The sequence below is a fragment of the Sorex fumeus genome, unplaced genomic scaffold (genome assembly GCF_029834395.1).
Source record: "Sorex fumeus unplaced genomic scaffold, SorFum_2.1 ptg000058l, whole genome shotgun sequence".
Taxonomy (NCBI): Eukaryota; Metazoa; Chordata; class Mammalia; order Eulipotyphla; family Soricidae; genus Sorex; species Sorex fumeus.
Genome location: NW_026606115.1, coordinates 16,778,989 through 16,799,788, shown reverse-complemented (window position 1 = coordinate 16,799,788; position 20,800 = coordinate 16,778,989). Strand labels below are relative to the sequence as shown.

Below are 20,800 nucleotides of genomic sequence, written 5' to 3'. Positions count from 1 at the left end.
TGCATATGGCTAACTTGGGTTCAATCCCTGAATTCCCTTGTGGTTCCTGAGCTTATCGGGAGTAATCCCTGATCACAGAGCCAGGAATAATCCCTTATCATAGCTGTGTGTGGCCCCCAAACAAAAACAATGTTCTTTGTTTGTTCCCTGGTAATTTCCTCAGTCTTATACTCTGGTTCACTGATTATTCAACCTCTGCCACTCTTCTCTTAAGTCCATCTATTGCATTTTAATACAACTGCTATATTTGTTAGCTCACTGATTTCTGTTTTGAGTTTTCCCCCCAAACTTTGTCTGTCCTCTTTAAATTTTAAAATTTCCTTTCATTTCCTTGTCTTAGGAAACAACATTAGGATCGTTGTTTTGAAACCTACATCAGAGAGTTTAGAAATCTCTGCTGAGAATAGGGTTCTTCCCAGGCATTTTTCTTCATCCAACACTGCAGGTTAAATCTTCTTTACTTCATTCTTCCAAGTGTTATGGGTTTTTTGTCTTGGTAAGAATCTCTCTGTGTGTGCCTCTCTCTGTCTCTGTCTCTCTCTCCCCCACCCCACAGTGCCTACAGCTCTGCTTGGCTGCTCATGGTTTTAAGGCTCGTAGTAAGGCCCTCTAAGGTGCAGTCTAGGCTCCAAGCTGGGGCCCTCCTTGGTAATGTGCTCCTTAATAGCTACTCTTTTCCCAGGAACTGTCTACCACTTGTTCCTGGGACTTTCAGGCATAATTATCCTAAGATGCTGAAAACCACCTTATACTGAGCTAGTTTCCTGTAATGCAGTTGGGGCCAAGGTCCTTCCAGGCTGCTCATGGACCTCAATGGGACCTCAGCTCCCTCCTCAATATTACAATTTTGTTCTCTGCAGAGAAATGTTAGGCCTTTTCCCTTGCGAAAGTAGGGAATTTTCTCTGGAATACTCCTTAAAACTCTCTTTCTAACGCTTATCCTTGGTGTTTCACATACATTTTTGTGATTTAGTCTTTAGGTAGATTTTGTAGTCCAGTAATTGTCTAAATTTTAGGTACTCTGGCAGTCATATAGGGGTTCTCATTGAGCTATTACATTTCCAAGGGAGTAATAATATTAAAGATGTTTTCATATACTTACGGTGAATTTGTATAGCATCCCTTTGAAGTACATGCTCAGTTTGTTATGCTCATATTTTATTGGGCTATTTGCCTTTTTTCTTAGTGATTCAGAGTGATTATATAAGGCATAGTCTTTTGTCAGATACATATATTGGAAATGTTATTCTGATATCATATTTGTCTTTCACTTTCGTGATGCTGTTATATGATGAACAAAAGTTGGTAATTTTAGTAAAGTTCAGTTTAACAATCTTCTTTGATGTTTTGTGCCCTCTTCAAAAAATATTTGCCTACAGAAATTATGGAATATTCTTCCAGTTTCACATAATTTTAACATTTATTCTTTCATACATATATTTTAATCTATATTAAATAATAATTCATGGTTTGTGGTAGGGTAATTTTTTTCTACAGAGATGGTTGGTCTGCATTTCTTGTTTTGTTCTCCTGTTCATCAGTCAACAATTTATTTTATTTTATTTAATTTTGGCTTTTGGGTCACACTCAGCTGAGCTCAGAGATTACTCCTTACTCTGTGGTCAGGGGTCACTCCTGGTGGTACTCAGTGTACCATATGTGGTGCCCAAATTAAACCCAGGTGGGCTTCATGCAAAACACACCTGCTGCTGTGCTATCTCTCCAGCCAAAGACAGTAATTTTAAAGAAAATAAATGGTGAAGCCTCAGGCCAGAAGAAATTATTTGTAAAATATATATCTAACAAGGGCCCAGTGAGATATAGCTTCTAGGATGCTTGCCCTGCACACAGCTGACCAGGGTTCGAATCGTAGCATCTCATATGGTCCCACAAGTACTAACAGTAGTGATTTCTGAATGAAGAGCCAGGCGAGGTATAAAGCTGAATATCACTGGTTGTGACCCAAGAACAAACATTACATATTTGATGAATTATAAATTATATCTAGTATATATGCATATATGAAGTGCTTGTACAAATCAATAATAGCATAATATAATATTTTAGAAAATAATATTTTAATAGGGAAAATTTTGAACATGCCTTTCCTAAAATAAGATATATGAATGGCTAATAATCACATTTAAGTTAAAATTAAAGTCATAGCACTACATGTATGCCCAAATAGCTACAATTAAAATAGTTTTATATCAATATATATAGTATGAGAATATGTAGCAAATTTTTGAGCAAAAATAATTTATGATTCTGTGAGTAAAAATGATTTATCAGGTATTTTTAAAAAGACAGCAAACATTAAAACTGAAGAGAGTGAGTAAAAATGATTTGTCAGGTATTTTTAAAAATACAGCAAACATTAAAATTGAAGAGAGACAAACTTTTAAAAGTCCCATTAACAGTTATGCCTCAGAAAATCAGGTACCTGTGAATCAATTTTATAAAAGAAAGACTTATACAAAGAAAACTTTAAATCACAAAAATATATGACACAAGAAAATATAAACATTCCCTGTTCATGTAATAATATTAATATCATCCAAATGACATTCTCTCCCAAATCATTATCATATGTAGTGCAGTCCCTATAAAAATACATATGACTTTTTTTTGCTTTTTTGGTCACACCGGCATTCCAAAGGGGTTACTCCTGGCTCATGCACTCAGGAATTACTCCTGGGGGTGCTTGGGGAACCATATGGGATGCTGGGAATCGAACTCAGGTCAGTCACGTGCAAGGCAAACGCCCTACCAGCTGTGCTATTGCTCTAGCCCCTTTTAATTTATATTAAATAATATCACTCTTGCTCCCCCCACCACCACCCAGCCAAAGCAAAACAAATATGGGAGGAAATTGCCCCAACTTCAAACTGTGCTATATAATGATAGTAATAAAAATAGTTTAGTACTAGAATAAAGGCAGACTCTCAGACATGTGAATTGAAAGTCCAGACATAGATCCTTAGATATATAGACAGCTGGTCTTCAACTAAGGAGGTAAAGTATAAAGGAGAGCAAAGAAAGCTTCTTCAACAAATGATGCCAGGAAAACCGGTCAGTCACAACCGAACAAATGAATTCAGACCCCTTTCTAACACCATGAACAGACGTCAAATCAAAATGGACTAAAACTCTACATATCAGGGGCTGGAGATATAGTGTAGCCAGTAGGGTGTTTACCTGCATGTAGCTAACCTGAGTTAAAACTCTGGAATTCCATATGTTCCCCTGAGTACTGCCAGGAATGCAGAGCTCGGAGTATTCCTGGAGTAATGATGGGTGTGTCCCAAACCCTCTCTTGCCTGCAAAAAATATCCTCGACAGATGACCTGAATCCATAACTTGTATTGAAGAAAACATAGGAAGAATACTTCATGACATTTGTTCCAATGCCACTGAAGCAAAGATAAACCAAAGTAACAATAAACAAATGGTACTTTAAATTAAGAAGCTTCTATATTTCAAATAAATAATGATCAGAACAAAAAGATACCCTACAGACTAAGAGAAAATATTTGCCCCCTGCTGATATATCAAAGGGTTAATAATCCATGTTTATAAAGTAAAACTGTAGAACATTACTAGGAAAAAAGTCAACACCAACACAATGGGGTTATGAAATGAATAAAAACTTCCTCAAAGAAGACATACAGATGGCCATACAGATGGCTAAATGGTTTATGAAAAAATTGCTCTACATCACATATCATCAGGAAAATGCAATTCAGAAGAGCAAGATATAATCTAACACCAGTGAAACTGGCACATATCACAAAATAATCAAAACAACTAGTATAGTCATGGGTGTGGAGGAAGGAAAAGACCCTCATTTACTGATGGTGGGAATATTGAATGGTACAACCTGTTTGGAGCACTTGTCAAAAAAACCTAGAATTCATAGCTTATATATGACTCAGAAATTCTGCTCCTTTGAATCTACTTTAAGGGCTCAAAAACTATTCAGAAAATTTATTTGCACTCATATGTTTATTGCAGTACTATTCACAATAGCCTAAATCTGGGAACAACAAGTGTCTGAGAACAAACGATTAGATAAACTATGATATATATATAGGAATATTAGTTGACTATAAGAAAAGATACAATCATACAATCTGCTGTTATGTGGTTGGATCTGAATAGTATCATATTAAGTGAAGTTAATCAGAAGGAGAGGGACATATAATATTCATCATGTGGTATTTAAAGAAACATAGTAAGGAAGTATGAAATTCCCCAATGCAATGTAAATTGAGAACTGGTCTTTAGTAGTATGGATCACCATGGCAGGGGGTACAGGGAAAGTAGAACAGAGTGGGGAAATGGGGGCGTAGGGAACTCTGAGACAGTGGTAGAAGGAAGTGGACAATTTGGTGGAGGATATGGCTCTGCAGTGTTATGCATAAAACACTACCAGTGTTGTAAATCATGGTGCATAAAATAAAATGTTAAACAATATGATATACACCTACTTTTTGACTTAGCTGCCCCATTTATACCTAAATAATTTCTTTCATTCACTGTTTCTATGCTAATAATATACAAACTGTCAATTTTAGCTTTGGCTATCAAGCAGATCTGTTTTTCTTTCATTATTAAATTAAATTTTTATTAACCTCTAGGAACCCCAGGCCTTCCTGGACCAAAGGGTATTAATGGTCCTCCTGGGAATCCTGGCCTTCCTGGAGAACCTGGTCCTGTAGGTAAGAACAAAATAAGAGGGTTTTCTGTTCGGTAAAATTAATACTCATATTCATTTTGATAAAGTCATCATTTCTACGAGCTACAAACATTTCAAGACAAAGAAACATGATTATCATTCACTGGTTCTTTTTGGTGCTAAGTGGACAACTTGTAATAAAGGAAAAGTTATTTGAACTTATTATATCTTTGGGGGCTACTCATTTTTTTAAAAATATGGAACGCTTCATGAATTTGCATGTCATCTTTGCACAGGGGCCATGCTAATCTTCTCTGTATCATTCCCAATTTTAGTATATGTGCTGCCAAAGCGAGCACGCTACTCATTTTTTGACAAAATAAATCATTTTGAGTATTATGCAGAGTTGATAGCTCTGTTTTTTTAAATAACAATGTGAACACATTTTTCTGAGTTCTAAAGTAAGTCATTTTCTTGCCTTCATTAGGAGACCTGTTCTTCATCCGACCCATATCCCTATCTTACTCTATTGGATACTCTACAGTTAGATTAAAATGAGAAACTTGAAAAGTTTTGGATTTGAGTGATTGATTAGATTGTACTTTGTTCACATCATCTTTTTGTTCTTTTCTGCTTTTTTCTCCAGATTTCATGATTTTAAGCTATGTCTCAGAAGCACTGTGTATCTTGTAAATAAAAATATTATAAGATAGTTTGAAAATAACTGGGAATCTGGAAAGAAGGGAGAATTTGGAAGATAGATATAGCCTGCTTTACTGTGTTCTTTAGGTGGCAGAGGTCATCCTGGGCAACCAGGGCCTATAGGTGAAAAAGGCCAACCAGGTCAAGATGGTATTCCTGGGCCAGCTGGACAGAAAGGTGAACCAGGTACTGCATTTTTTGTTTCTAATTTCTTCCTTTATATTTAAAAATATTTTCTCTTGTTTACCCACAATGAAATTATATCATGTTTCTTACCTATGCACATTTCCCTTCTTAATTAATTTTTCCAATATTACCTCATGTGTACAATACATCAAAATGTCTTTCTTTTATGGAAAAATTCCTTGTCATTTCTTATCCATTTTTTAATATCACAAAGTTAGCAAACTTAATAGACTAGACAATTACCAATGGAATCACTGTAGCACTGTAGGACTGTCCTCCCGTTGTTCATCGATTTGCTCGAGTGGGCACCAGTAATGTCTCACAATAAATTGTGAGACTTGTTACTGTTTTTGGCATATCGAATACGTCACAGGTAGCTTGCCAGGCTTTGCCATGTGGGCAAGATACTCTCATTAGCTTGCTGGACTCTCTGAGAGGGACGGAGGAATCAAACCTGGGTCACCTGCGTGCAAGGCAAATGCCCTACCTGCTGTACTACTCCTCCAGCCCACCAATGTAATAAAATCTTGGGTTATTACCAACAGAACAGGGAACAGAGTCTGCCAAGAGAGGGAACAGAGAAAGGACAGTGGTAGAAGAATGTGGGTTCTCTGATATTGTATATGAAACTGAAGTATCATAAGTAAAAAACATTATTAACACTATTGTATACAATAATAACCCCAATAAAACTGATTGAAAATTGCCTAATTTTTTATCTTAAAGCTTATAAATTATCTGGTTATATCAATGGCCAATTATGTCAATGAAGAATATTGTATGCCTACCTTAAAAAATAATGTACATACTCTTCTAATTATATGAGGTGTATTACCACATAAATATACATTTATATAGTTCTTTCATTTATATTTCTATTATATGTTGAAAATTTTGCATGTTCATAACATACCTTCTAACACTTAACCTTTTCAAATTATTTTCTTTCATTTAAATTATTATTTATTTGAGCATCTTGGTTAATGTTCTGACAGGTCAACCAGGCTTTGGAATCCCAGGACCCCCTGGACTTCCAGGACTCTCTGGTAAACTTTTATAGAATTTGTTAGTTTAACCCATTAAATGGGAATATTCTCTAGTATACTTATTCTCAGCATCTGTCATTTGTTGCAATACAATCTAAGACAGCTGTAACCTAGAGTTATATCTTAAAGCATTCATTATTTAGCAGTTTTTATTATTTACATTAATACGAATGCATCCTTAAAGAAATCTATACACAGCTGTCTATTCATTGGCTTTATAAATGGCATTGAAATGATAAGTATAGAAAGCAAAAATATGTGACGTGTTAGATTTCACAAAAAGGTTTAGATTAGATCCTCCCAGGATGGGAGAAGAATGCTGAAAGTAGACTATAGACCAAAAGATCAAACATGATTGCCACTCAATGCCTCTTTTGCAAACCACAACACCCAAAAGGAGAGAGAGAATAAAAGGGAATGCCCTGCCACAGAGGCAGGGTAGAATGGGGCGATGGGGGGGGTGGGAGGGATACTGGGACCCGTGGTGGTGGAAAATGGGCACTGGTGGAGGGATGGGTACTTGATCATTGTATAACTGAAACCCAAGCACAAAAATTTGTAAGTCTACAACTGTACCTCATGGTTTTTCACTAATAAAAATTTTTAAAAAACACTTCTCTCCCTATGGGGACAACAAAAATTTAATAAAAGAACCTGCTCTACAAATATGTAATAATCATATTTCTTGAAAAATGATTTTATGTATACATATAGAGAGAGAGACTTGTATCTTGCATTTTGGTCAATATGTGTATCTATCTTTTCTCATTTTTCTCATTTATTCTTATACTTTCTGTAAGCACTAAATACTTAATTGAGTGCCTGGGTGCATTCACACATCTCTGTATTTATGTTTTGACATTTCCTTTGGATATTTTATGGGCGCTTTTCAAACCATACACAAGTCTGGGGGTTTCAATATTATATAATACCAACACAAACACAAATTAATGTTCCACTATTATGTTTTTTTCAAGAGTATTGGCAATATAGAAAATATTGAAAAGTAGATTATGATTCTGAGTCCTATATAAATTGGTCTTCAGGAATATACAGTAACCATTGAAGATCTTTATCTTCTGTTAAATGAGTATCAAAATTTGTATTCCCTACTTCTTTAGCTTATTCTTGTTTATACTTCATATTGTTCTTATTTAACCCCCTACATCTTTCTGTCGTGATCTTTGACCTGTATCCTTAATGCCTAGAATCTTTCAAGATGCAAGTAATTATTGTTTCTACATTTCTATAAATATTTTTATAGTTAACCTGATAACATAAATATATGTAATAAGAAAATGGGGCTTGGGTGTTTTGGAGATGTGGTTAGAGATATAAATGATCTGAATAAATTTTCTTGTTCAAATAATAATGAATGACTAATATTGTCATAATGATCCTCCTCTATCTTCACTACCCTCATCCCCCACACCACTGACCAACCATTGACTAGTCCTTGTGCCCTGTTTGTCCTGGCCTTAGATATTTGTTTCATACTGTTTTTTAATATCCCACAAATAAATACATTCATTCTATATCTCTCCCTTCCCTTCTGACTCCCTTCACTAAGCATGATACTCTCCAATTCTATCCATTTATAGACAAATTTCATGACCTCATTCTTCCTAACAGCTGTGTAGTATTCCATTGTGTAGATGTACCATAGTTTCTTTATCCATACATTCTAGGCCACTCAGATTGTTTCTAGATTCTGGCTATTGTAAATGATGCTGCAGTGAACATAGAAGTGCAGATGGTGATTCTGCTGTGTGTTTTTGGACTCCCAGGGTATCTTCCCGGAACTGGTATTGCTGGGTCAAATAGGTGCTCAATTTCTAGTTTCTTGAGGAATGTCCATATTGTTTTCCAAAAAGACTGGACCAGTCTGCATACCCAGCAGCAATGAATGGGCTTTCCTTTCTTCCTGAACCTAAGCCAGCACTGGTTGTTCTTGTTCATTTGTATGTATGCCAGTCTCTGTGGCGTAAGATGATATCTCATTGTTGTTTTGATTTGCATCTCCCTGATGATTAGTGATGTAGAGCATTTTTTCATGTGCCTTTTGGCCATTCGAATTTCTTCTGGAAATGATCACTCTAGACAAGAACTGAGTGTTGAAAGCAGGTAAAGGTATACATGATAACCTTTTAGCATTTGTATCAGAATCCATAATACCTAAAATGAGAGATAGAAAGAGAAAGAGCGAAAGATAAGAAAGGAGACTGCCATAGAGGCAGACTGGGCTGGAGGGTGGCTTGAAGGGGTGGAAGGAAACTGGGGACATTGGTGCTGGAAAATTACACTGGTGAAGGGATGAGTGTTGGAACATTGTATGACTGAAACACAATCATAAACAAATTTGTAATGCTCTATCTCATGGTGATTCAATAAAAAAAATTTAATTTTTTAAAAAATTATTTAAATGAAAATTAATGTATTTCATTATATAAATAAAATTTAAAAAAGGAAACTAGGTATTTACCTTTGCATTATAACAGTCAAATCAATATAACTCATTATTTTTTTATTTAGAAAGCTGAGAAACATGTAAACATTATGTAAAACATTTCTTCAAAACTTTTAAGAAATAGAAATTATTATATTTATATAAACTACTAAGGATTATATAGAGATGCAATGAAAAACATGGAAAGAAAATGTTAACAGGTTTCTTTGTGTGAAGGAAAGTTTTTTTGATTTGATTGAGAAATGCTTGACAAATGTGTTAATTTCTTTATTAAATCAATAAATTGAATTAATCCCATATATTTCTCTATTAACTTAATAAAACATATTAAATATATCGAATGTTAAATTATAAAATAATTAAGCACCTGTCCATTCAATAAATACTTCTTAAAGCCTCAAAAATTGATGACTGAATACTTTGAGTCTTATAAGCAAAATATTCATGTAATTTAAAAAGTTTTCTAATGTCATTTTGCTTCCATAGGTCAAAAGGGTGATGGAGGATTACCTGGAATACCAGGAAATCCTGGCCTTCCAGGCCCAAAGGGTGAACCAGGCTTTCATGGTTTCCCTGGTGTACAGGGTCCCCCAGGCCCTCCTGGTTCTCCAGGCCCAGCTCTGGAAGGCCCAAAAGGCAGTCCAGGTCCCCAAGGTCATCCTGGGAGACCAGGTATGTATGTAGTCTACTTATTGGTCTTTTCTATTTTTCTGGCAGGTTATCCAGTCATTAGACTTAGAATGTAATCTAAGAGCAAGCTAAATAAATTGTTTGATCAGTACCTAACTCCATCGATTTCCATAGCATCTAATAATTCTTTTCAGTAATACCTTTCATCATTTACTTAAAGTTGAACCAAACAGGCCAATATATAAAGAGTGAATTTGTTAGTCTTTTTATAAAATGTAAAGCTGGCTATACTGATAACCTGGCAGCAAAATGCATTTGAATTTTAAGTGTGAGATTCTCAGCATGTCCTCACAGAAATCTTATTAGTGATCACCCAGTAGACACTTGTGGTTCATACCAAAAGTGTTGTTGTGGTTCTGTCACATGATCAGGAAATATTACTAAACACAATAAAAATTTTTCACTAGCAAGTAGACAGTCAAATGTGTCTTCAACATCACAGCATGATTAAATTGATTAGTGACCTTTTCATACCAGCTTCATGTATATATCTCAGTTGTCTTGTATTTACTACTCTAGAAGTTTGAATTTTACTTCCACGTTCACTTTTTATTTTGTGTCCGTGCTCTCATTTCGTTTTACTAAGTTTAGAGATACTCATGTTTTAGCCAAGATTAATGTTTCTGAGTCCAATCACTGGTGATTAACAACATTTTTATATTTCATATTTGATTTTTATATTTCTAATAATGGAAAAGTTTGCCATCATTGATTTAAAAAGAGATAAAGTTAAAAGTTTTCAACATTATTTTATCTATTAAGAGTCTGATTCAGTTTCTAAATGTGTTAAAAATGAAAATTTCTATTAAAATTGCAATAAAGTCCTAAGTGATGTGATAATTTTAATAAGATATCTAAAATGTGAATCACTGTCACTGTCACTGTCCTCCCGTTGTTCATCGATTTGCTCGAGCGGGCCCAGTAACATCTCTATTGTGAGACTCGTTGTTACTGTGTTTGGTATATTGAATACGCCACGGGTAGCTTGCCAGGCTTTGCCACACGGGCGAGATACTCTCAGTTGCTTGCCAGGCTCTCCGAGAGGGGTGGAGGAATCGAACTCACGTCGGCCATGTTGACTGCGTGCAAGGCAAATGCCCTACCTGCCGTTCTATCGCTCCAGCCCTAAAATGTGAATCAATAGTATCATATTCTATATTCAGAGAATCATTTTTTCAAACCCAAATTTATTTTATCTGATTGTTTATAAAAATTATTAAATTTTTACCTTGGCTTACTTTTGAAGACAACCAGTGAAAATTTCTTCAGCTATGTTAATCTTCTTGCATGCAGTAGTGTATAAAAATAGCACAAATATTTTGCTTGATTAGGCATGCAATAGTTCAATTAAGCCAAATTATTATCTCTTTCATATTTTAATCAGTAGTATGGTTATTCATTTTTCGTGGTTCAAGGGATCAAACTTAGGGCCTCATATATGCAAAACAAGTTTTTTATTACTATGATACATATTTGACCCTATTATTATTCTTACTAGTAATGGAATTAACTCTTCAACATTACTTTGAAATATACCAGCATGTGACATTTTCTTTCAAAACTACTTTAGAAGAACACACATCTTATGAATGTTTGTGGTTTCTCATATCTTCATAAATCACCAATTAAAATGGATTTTAAAAATTAATTGCCCATAGAATTTATTTTTCTTGGGGTTGAAATGATACTACAGTTGGTAGGTACTTTTACCTTTATGACCCTAACCCAAGTTCGATCAACAGCACCCATAGCCCAAATCATCCCTGAGCACAGAACAAGGAGTAAACCTTGAGTACCATTGGTACAGCCTTAAAGCAAAGGAAAAAATTGATTGTTCCTATTCTGATTTCTAATTATCATGGTTATGATTATTAGAAAAATGATTTTTGACCGTTAGTCTGTCCCATATATTCTGTTTATTTTATATTGATGCATAGTGATGATAATTTGGTGTATACACTGATGCATGAATATGAACTTTTAGAGTATTTTTGATTTTAAATTTTAACATGAAATAATTTAGTATAATGCTTTTGTCTTGATATTTCTAACAATTTTGATATTTTTCTTTTTTGTAAATGAATGACATTGGGCCTTGGTGAACTTTGAACCCTTTCTAGGTCCTACAGGTTAGCTCCTTGACTTCTAAGTAGTAACTGCATGAAGTTTGAAAGTATATTTACCTTTCTATATATGTTTGTGTGTGCATATATTTAGATATATATTAGTATTATGTATATATGTGTATTTATATATACATGTACCTTATGTTTTCAAGTGTTTGTCAACTTAAAAGGATGTATATTCTAATTCAGTTCTTATAATGTTCACTTACACCCAAAAGTTGTTTGGAGCTTGTAGAGCCCATTGTTCCTATCTCTTGAGATACCCCAGATTACCTAGTTCAGAAAATTAGTTTAACACTTCAAATTTCATATATTTGTATCATTTTATTTGAGAATTTATAGTACCCAAAAATGAATTGTATAGATTACTTTCAGAGTAGAGCATGTTTCTTTTATCTATTTGTACCTGTTAATGTAAATGAAATTGAACTGTTTTTCTAAAATTATTGTACTGTTTTTCTAAAATTATTCTTTTTTGAACTGTTTTTGAACGGTTTTTCTAAAATCGAACTGTTTTTCTAAAATTGAACTGTTTTTCTAAACTGTTTTTCTAAATTTATTGACTCTTTTTCTAAAATTATTCTTTTTTGAAAACTAAAATATAGTTTCAGGACTTGAAAATATGCATTTATTGACTTGCTCTAGCTCCTAAACAAACCCATCTTCACATTTTGGGTTATCACTAAATTCCAAATTCTGCTGCTAGAAAATGGGACTAAAGCAGCACAGAGTAAAAAAAGAAAAACTAAGTTCTACCTTTTCATATTAGAACCATCTCAATCTCAGTTTAATCATATACATATTAACTCTCCAAAGGGTAATTGTGAAGAATTGCCCAGTGGAAAATTATTGCTCTATAGTGAAAATATTTGCTTTATAAAAAGTAAGGGGGGAACATGAATATATTAATGTGTTTATTATTAAGGTAAAGGCCCTCCCGTTGATCGTCGATTTGCTCGAGCGGGCCCAGTAACGTCTCCATTGGAGACTTTGTTGTTACTGTGTCTGGCATATCGAATACTCTCGGTAGCTTGCCGGGCTCTCCGAGAGGGGCGGAGGAATCGAACTCGGGTCGGCCATGTTGGCCGCGTGTAAGGCGAACGCCCTACCGCTGTGCTATCGCTCCTTAACACTATTTTAAAATTTTATGAGAAGTAAAAAAGGGAAAATTGTAATTCAGAAATTCTGATTATTGTGAATGACAGAACAAATGTTTTCTTGGGAATTTAAATTAAATTTGCCAGACTCTTAAAAAGCTTCTACTTCAATCTAATTTGATTTTTTATTCCCTCATGATTTCATTATTTTGCAGAACCATAAATTCTAGTAGTCTTATTATAGAATAATATCATATCATTCATATCATAGAACCATAGATGTAGGAGGGACTATAATGTATATATTTATATTTTATATTTGTCAATAAGATAATGTCCACCAGACATTTGTTAAATTGGCTCGACAGATGTTATTCAAGACTATTGCAGTTGAGAAGAAACTATTGCAACAAGAGAAAGAGATTGAGCTCAACTGTGTACAAGGAAAAGTGAGGATTCCTAGCTAAGTAGCAGAGAGGATTCCTAGCTAAGTAGCAGAGTGAGTGAGTAGATGATAAAATTACTATAAGTAGATATGAATGGTAGGCAGATTCTTGCAAAAGGGGCCAAAGGCCTATAAGTATTCTTGCTAAAGAGACTTAGATATCAAGGATTGGAGCTGAGGAGCTTAATTGGATATGAAGGAAGATGGAACTCTAACTTTGTAAGATTTTTTTGCTTAACTCAAAGCGGCCTGTCTGAAATTAAATCAAGGGAAGAGTCATGAGATTTTAAGACACTTGCTCAAGGTCATACTGTGATTTTCTCACTTAAGACTCCCCAGTGCTCAATTTTGTTTCTTTTCTAAAGTTGGCATATATTTTTTTTTCGTTTTGGGTCATACCCAGCGATGCACAGGGCTTACTCCTGGCTCATGCACTCAGGTATTACTCCTGGTGGGGCTCGGAGGACCATATGGGTGCTGGAAATCAAACCCGGGTAGGCCGTGTGCAAGGCAAACGCCCTACCTGCTGTACTATCGCTCCAGTCCCAAAAGTTAATATATATGTTTACACAACACTAGTTGCATAATCTAAATTCTTGTTTTAGTTATAAATAATTGACACAGAAAAGCTGCTTCTAACATTTTAGGAGATGAGGATCAGCCATGAGCAAATTGAAACCTATCTCCAATTTCTTGTTTTCTGTTAACCTCAAAAGTTCCTATCAACCCCTACTTCTTGTATTTTTCCTAATGAGTGTCGTTAAAACAATTACAAAAAGTGCATGCTACTTAACTATCGCCAAGAAAAAGAGACTAGGGTATACTTTGAAGTAATTTTGAGTCCTCCCTTGTTTGAATAGCATAGAAATTTGCCTGCTGCCTTGATCACTTCTAGACATTACTTTTAGCTAGAAGTACATTGCTTTTTTCCTGATGCAGTAGAACATATCCAAAGAAGAAAAAAGGAAAGTAGCCACATTACTTTAAAAATGATTGAACACCATTTTATTTTTACAAGATGTTCTCTAAATTGCATACGTATTGGTCACCGCAATTTCTCTTTCATGCAACAGTTAAAGACTAAACGTTAAGTCAAAACTGGATATAAAATATATCAATTCATTCATCACCTTATCTTTATTTATTGCCACTTACATATGAGACCTTAGGTTTTATATTTTATTTTGTTTTTCACTTTAGCCCTGTTAGGTTATTTGAGAAAAAATGGTTTCAGAGCCTCATGTACAAAACCGACTTGGCATATAACTCATTAAAATGCTACCTTTTAGAAATTTTGCTATGATAGGACATAAAAACTTCTTGTTATTTACTCAGACCAAAATTTCACATATCTTAATGATGCATTTTCTGGGAGTCCCTTTTATTTTTATTATATCAAACACATAAAATGTCTTTACTCAGGGCCACATAGATAGTACATGGGTTAAGGCACGTGGCTTGAATACAGCTGACCCTGGTTCAATCCTCGGTACTACACGTGTTGCCCTGAGTCCTACAGGAGTGATCCCTGAACATAGAGTCAGGAGTAACCCTTGAATACCACCACGTGTGGCCCAAAAGTTTAAAAAATGTCTCTTCTCAAATTCTGAATTTGGTCAGAATTCTAACTTATTTAACTAATTGTATGGCCATACTCTGCTAGATGTGTTGTCTTAGCAAATTTACTATAACTGAATTGAAAACCATTTATACAGACATAAGCCATTTTTTTAACCTTTTGCATTTCAAAGTACATAACATTTTAAATATTTTAGTAGTCGTCAGTAATGTTAATGTTGTACATTAATATGATATGCCATCTTTTACATCATATAATGTACTTCTACTCCTCCTAGAGGAGAGTTTGAATTTAGCAAACCTTTGTGGTCTTCGTTGCATCCTGCACATGTCAGATAAAATATCAGGTAGATATTTTAAAAACCAAATGAATAAAAAATATCTTGCAAGGGACTATCAAACTCTGAGTGAGAAAACATCAGAGATTGAATTGCTTGGAATCTCATAGGTATAATAGGTAAAGGTAAAGGCCCTCCCGTTGTTCGACGATTTGCTCGAGCAGGCCCAGTAACGTCTCCATTGGAGACTTTGTTGTTACTGTGTCTGGCATATCGAATACATCACAGGGAGCTTGCCAGGCTCTGCCGTGCGGGCGAGATACTCTCGGTAGTTTGCCGGGCTCTCCGAGATGGGCGGAGGAGTCGAACTCGGGTCGGCCATGTTGGCTGCGTGCAAGGCAAACGCCCTACCGCTGTGCTATCACTCCAGCCCAGGTATAATAGTAGAGCCAGAAATTAAAACTAGGTCTTCTTATTCTTAGGATCCAGTGCTCTATCAAAACGTTTGCTTTCTGCCAGTCTCATTATTTAGAAATTATAGCAAAGCTGTAGCACTGTAGCACTGTCCTCCCATTGTTCATCCATTTTGCTCAAGCGGGCCCAGTAACATCTCCATTATAAGACTTGTTGTTACTGTATTTGGCATATTGAATACGTCACAGTGAGCTTGCTAGGCTTTGCCGTGCGGGCAAGATACTCTCGGTAGCTTGCCGGGTTCTCTGAGATGGGTGGAGGAATCAAACGTGGGTTGGCCAGGTCAGCCGCCGGCAAGGCAAACACCTTACTGCTGTCCTATCGCTCCAGTCCCTGCAAAACTGTAAGAAAAAGGAAATTGTATTTATAGTCAGTTAACATTAACCAAGAGATGCATTTTGTATAATTACCTTTTTTATTCAATGGTTCTTCTTTTACTAGTTAATAGACTGAAAAATGTATGTGTGCGTGTGTGTGTATGTGTGTGTATACACTGAACCATAAGAGTAAACAGAACACTTTTGGTGGTTTCTTGTGTAGAAATATCTTAAAGCACTCATTTTCACTGATAGCTTTTGGAAGATTCAATTCCCTTTTCAAGTCCAGTAGTGAACAAATGTATTTTGGACATTTCTCTCTGAGTAATGTGCTACAAGTAAGTGCACACAATAAAGTTTCTCAATAAACTTTGGGGAAAATCTTTTTAAAAATTTGGAAAAAAATAAGTAATTTTCAAAACAGACCAACTCTTGGTAATAGTCATTGTGTACTCGTGTTTTAAATTCTGTAATTAATTTCCTATGATCTTTGTTCTTTTGTGTAATAGGGATTTTAAAGTTAACTATGCCTCATTGGAACTGTATGAACAAATCAAGAAATTTGCACTTAATGTTTTTGCTAAAGGATGATAGAGGTCAAAATTTTTTTCAGAAAATTCTCCTTTGTTAAACAAATGGGAGGCTGTCAGTGAAATGATGCTCTCTTGCCAATTTAAAGCTCTGAGATGTTGTTAACTTTTAGAAAGCTCCAGTAATATTGTTAATGTGTCTCCATAGTGTTTTCTTTTTTTGATATATGAAAAGTAGCAGCTTATTTTCTAAAATAAGCTTCATTTTTAAAGATATGAATTTCTGAATTTCTATATGGTTCTGGTGTATATGGTTTACTCTGTAATATAAAGAAATGCTGGCAAATCTTATTATTTAATTTATGCTATAATGTGAACCACTTCTAACTCATAATCTTATTTTGTACTGTTTGATGTCTGATACTGCTAACATCGATCTTTGGGCTTTGGTGAACTCTGATCTTCCCCAGGTGTTCAAGGTTAGAACTCTTCACTAGTTGATTCTTTGTTTTTTTAATTCTTTGTATGTGTATGCTAAGATAATACACATTTTGTTATGATTCATAGCTCACTGAAGAATGCTGATATATTCATATACAGCTAGTAGGGTATTTCACATTTTGGTGAAGGTAATGTGAGCCATTTATAATCAAGTGTGAATTAATATTATGACATTGAAGTTTCAATTTTGGCTGTAATTAACCCAGACATAAAGACATGTCACATTTTTAAGTGGAAATACTCTTATTTTCATCTTTAAGTAGAATGTTAGGGTTAGGCAAAAGGAGAGACTTAAAGAGAGAGAGGAGAGAGAAGAAAAGTACCTGCCATAGAAGCTGGCTGGGATGGGGGGCAAGCATTGGCAGAAAGGAAACTGGGGACATTGGTGGTGGGAAATATACACTGGTGAGGGTGTTGGAACATTGTATGATTGAACCCCAATCATGAACAACTTTGTAGCTGTATCACACAGTGATTCATTTTTTAAATAATCAATTAAAAATAATGTTAGAGTTAGGATCTCTTCTCAACACATCAGTTTCTTTACTCAAATTTAGGAAAATTAATAAAAATTTCAAGGAATGAGCATATGTAAAATACATATACATAGCAATAGACTTTGGGCTTAGTTTAAAAGGTAAAAAAGGTAAAGGCCCTCCCGTTGATCGTCGATTTGCTCGAGCAGGCCCAGTAACGTCTCCATTGGAAACTTTTGTTGTTACTGTGTCTGGCATATCGAATACTCTCGGTAGCTTGCCGGGCTCTCCGAGAGGGGCAGAGAACTCGAACTTGGGTCGGCCATGTTGGCTGTGGGCTTAGTTTAGAATGAAATGATATATGTGGTTGGTACAGGTAACAGAAACCATACAGAAGTAGCACTATGGCCTATTTGTAGTCTTCACATATTAATTTCATTTTCTTGAAATTTTGTTTCCTAAGATTGCTCTGATTTCATAGAAAGTAATTATTTAAGTGCTGTTAAAAATAAAATCTGTATGTCCTTTATTTCTTTAGAAAAGTCATATAAATTTGAGGGAGTCTAGAACAGGAACTGCATTAATAACTTATTGATTTGCCATTATTTTCATTTAATTGCAAAATAAATACCCATAATTTGAAGTTTTTCAAATTTCATAATGGTATGATTACTTTTCAGATGTGATAAGAGAAGGCTGATAAAATACTCCTATTTTCAATCTTAATCTCATTTATAAATGTGAAGCTAATTCACAGTTTATTATTATCTTTAGTTTTGGCACCACATTTAGCTGTGCTCAGGGTTTATGCTTGTCTCTCTGTTTACACCTCGGTACTTGGAGGAACATGGGTGGTGCAGAATCAGCCATATATATAAATCATAACCCCTGTAATATTTCTCCGGCTTTGTTTTTCCTCTTTTTTTTTTTTTTGCTTTTTGGGTCACACCCGGTGATGCACAGGGATCACTCCTGGCTCTGCACTCAGGAATTATCCTTGGCGGTGCTCAGGGGACCATATGGGATGCTGGGAATCGAACCTGGGTCGGCCGCGTGCAAAACAAATGCCCTATCTGCTGTGCTATCACTCCAGCCCTGTTTTTCCTCTTTTAAACTGATTTACTATGTGATTTCCAGTCCAAATAATACATCATGGATGAAATAACAATTTTGCTATCTAGGTAGGAGACTTGAATTCAGTAGGGCATTTGGGAGGCTTGGGGTTAGAATCACACCTAACTGAGCTTAGTGACTATTCCTGGCACTCTCAGCAGATATTTTTTGTTCTTGCCTTTTCTGTAAGTACAGAGTACCCAAGCCGTTTTTCATGGTTGTGTTTGTTTTTGTTTGGGGGCCATACTGAGTGTGCAGTTCAGGAGTCTCTCATGTTGATGTTTAGAGGATCATGCAGTGTCAGGGGTTCAAACCCAGACATATCCATGCAAAGCATGCACTCCAGTCCGTTGAGCCGTCTCCATGGCCCCCTGTTTATGATCCTGACGGAAATTTCTGAATGTTTCTGTCTGGTTGCTATGCTAGGGTATAGGATATAAACTGTTTAAAGATATAGCATTGTGCTGTTGTTGACCTGTTTCCTCTTTACTCTGTGCCAGATAGAGTAGCATACCATAAAGTCACATAGAAATAGTTAAAGACTAAATATGGACATTAAAATGTGTTCTCCATGTCATGTGTATCTTAAAGTCATACCGCCCAATTCACTGCAGCTTGCTAGAGTGGATCCCTCTACAGTTAGGAGCATGTTTTTGTTTGTTTTTAGAAGGAAATAAATACGGAAATGGGCATAGTCGGAGATTTATAGATCTGGTACCTAATATAGGAAGGAACTATGTAAGTTGCAAAAGTAAATGCAAATTCCACACTCAAATCTTTTAAAAAGAAAAGCAGAACTTGTGTAGACACAGTTTCTGGTCCCAAGATCTACCCCAAAGAGTAGCATGCTTTCTTAGCCAATGGGAAGCAAATTTCTAGATGATACTGGCTGCAGTATTAATGACATATATAATGCACGGAGTGTATTACACAAAGTATCAAATCCTCAGATTAGTGTAGTTTGTTTAAACTTAATTCAGTATTCAAACCACATCATAAGTTTCTCAAAAGCAACAGAAAGTTCACCATTTTAGTAGTTTTAAGTCAAACTAGGAAACATTATCTTTATTTTAGGCATATAAGTTTATTCTCCTGGTCATTAAAATAGTTTCTCTTATCTCACATAAAAGATTCAAGAAAAAACATTTCTACCTCCATGGTAATTTAAAAAAAGTCTTAGCCTTATTTTAATTATAATGAAATGATATTAAAATAAGAGTAAAATAATGATACAAAATAATAATGCTATGATAAAAATTTAAACTTTTCACATTAATTCTTACATAACCTTCTTACTATGTGCCAGACACATAATGACTGTTAAGTCATTAAGACATGTTATTTAGTCTTTGAAGCATCTGATAAAATAGTTCCTATATTATTTCTGATTCATTCGTGTTTTAGATGAAATTTTAAGGGACCTCTCCGTTGATACCCAGAAGGGTTGCACTCTTTGGTGTTTAGGGGACACATGGATCTTTGGGGTTTGAAATTGAGGACTTGTGCAAGCAAAGCATGTGCTCAACTCTTTTGAGCTATCTTCCTTCTTTCCATTTTAAAGAAGAAATTGAGACTAGATAAATTAATAAACATGCTAAGTTCAAACACTTAATGGCTAATGTAACTGAGATTCTAACTCACCATTCTAATTCCAAAGTCCAGTGTTCATAATTATTAAGTCTTGCTGCCTTATTACCATGTAACCATTGATTCTTGGTCTTGAATGTATTAGAAATGAAACTAAAGTCTGGATTTTAGCTCAGATCAGAAGATGACCTTTTTCCATATGTAAACATGAGCTGAGTATTCTAAATTCATAGGCATATATATCTTTCAAAAATGTATTTTCCACTTTTTTGTTGCAATAAATGGGAATACTAAGATGATCTGAGAAGAGAAAGTGAAAAAATCCATAATTATTTTCTTAACAATGAACTAAATTAGTCTCAACCTCAGTCACTGCTTCTCATTCTACAATAAAGTATCAAGTAATTCTCTCCTAGTGACAAAAGAGGTAACCAGTGATAATATTTCTTAGTTGCTTAATGAACATGATATTTTCATTTTGAAAGAAGAGTCTGAATACTGTATAAGGA

At 35.0% G+C, this 20,800-nt stretch overlaps 1 protein-coding gene and 1 non-coding gene across 2 annotated transcripts in view; one reads left to right on the top strand and one right to left on the bottom strand.

Moving 5' to 3' along the window:
- COL4A5 (collagen type IV alpha 5 chain) overlaps positions 1-20,800 on the top strand; it is a 289,563-nt gene that overhangs the window by 245,599 nt on the left and 23,164 nt on the right. Inside the window, exons 38-42 of the mRNA XM_056125710.1 lie at positions 4,641-4,721; positions 5,468-5,566; positions 6,562-6,612; positions 9,566-9,751; positions 11,890-11,898. Of these exons, the coding sequence (XP_055981685.1) occupies positions 4,641-4,721; positions 5,468-5,566; positions 6,562-6,612; positions 9,566-9,751; positions 11,890-11,898 (426 nt within the window). The remainder of the gene's footprint in view (positions 1-4,640; positions 4,722-5,467; positions 5,567-6,561; positions 6,613-9,565; positions 9,752-11,889; positions 11,899-20,800) is intronic.
- LOC130034355 (U6 spliceosomal RNA) lies at positions 4,930-5,037 on the bottom strand. The gene has a single exon (XR_008794120.1). It is a non-coding gene; the product is annotated as a U6 spliceosomal RNA (small nuclear RNA).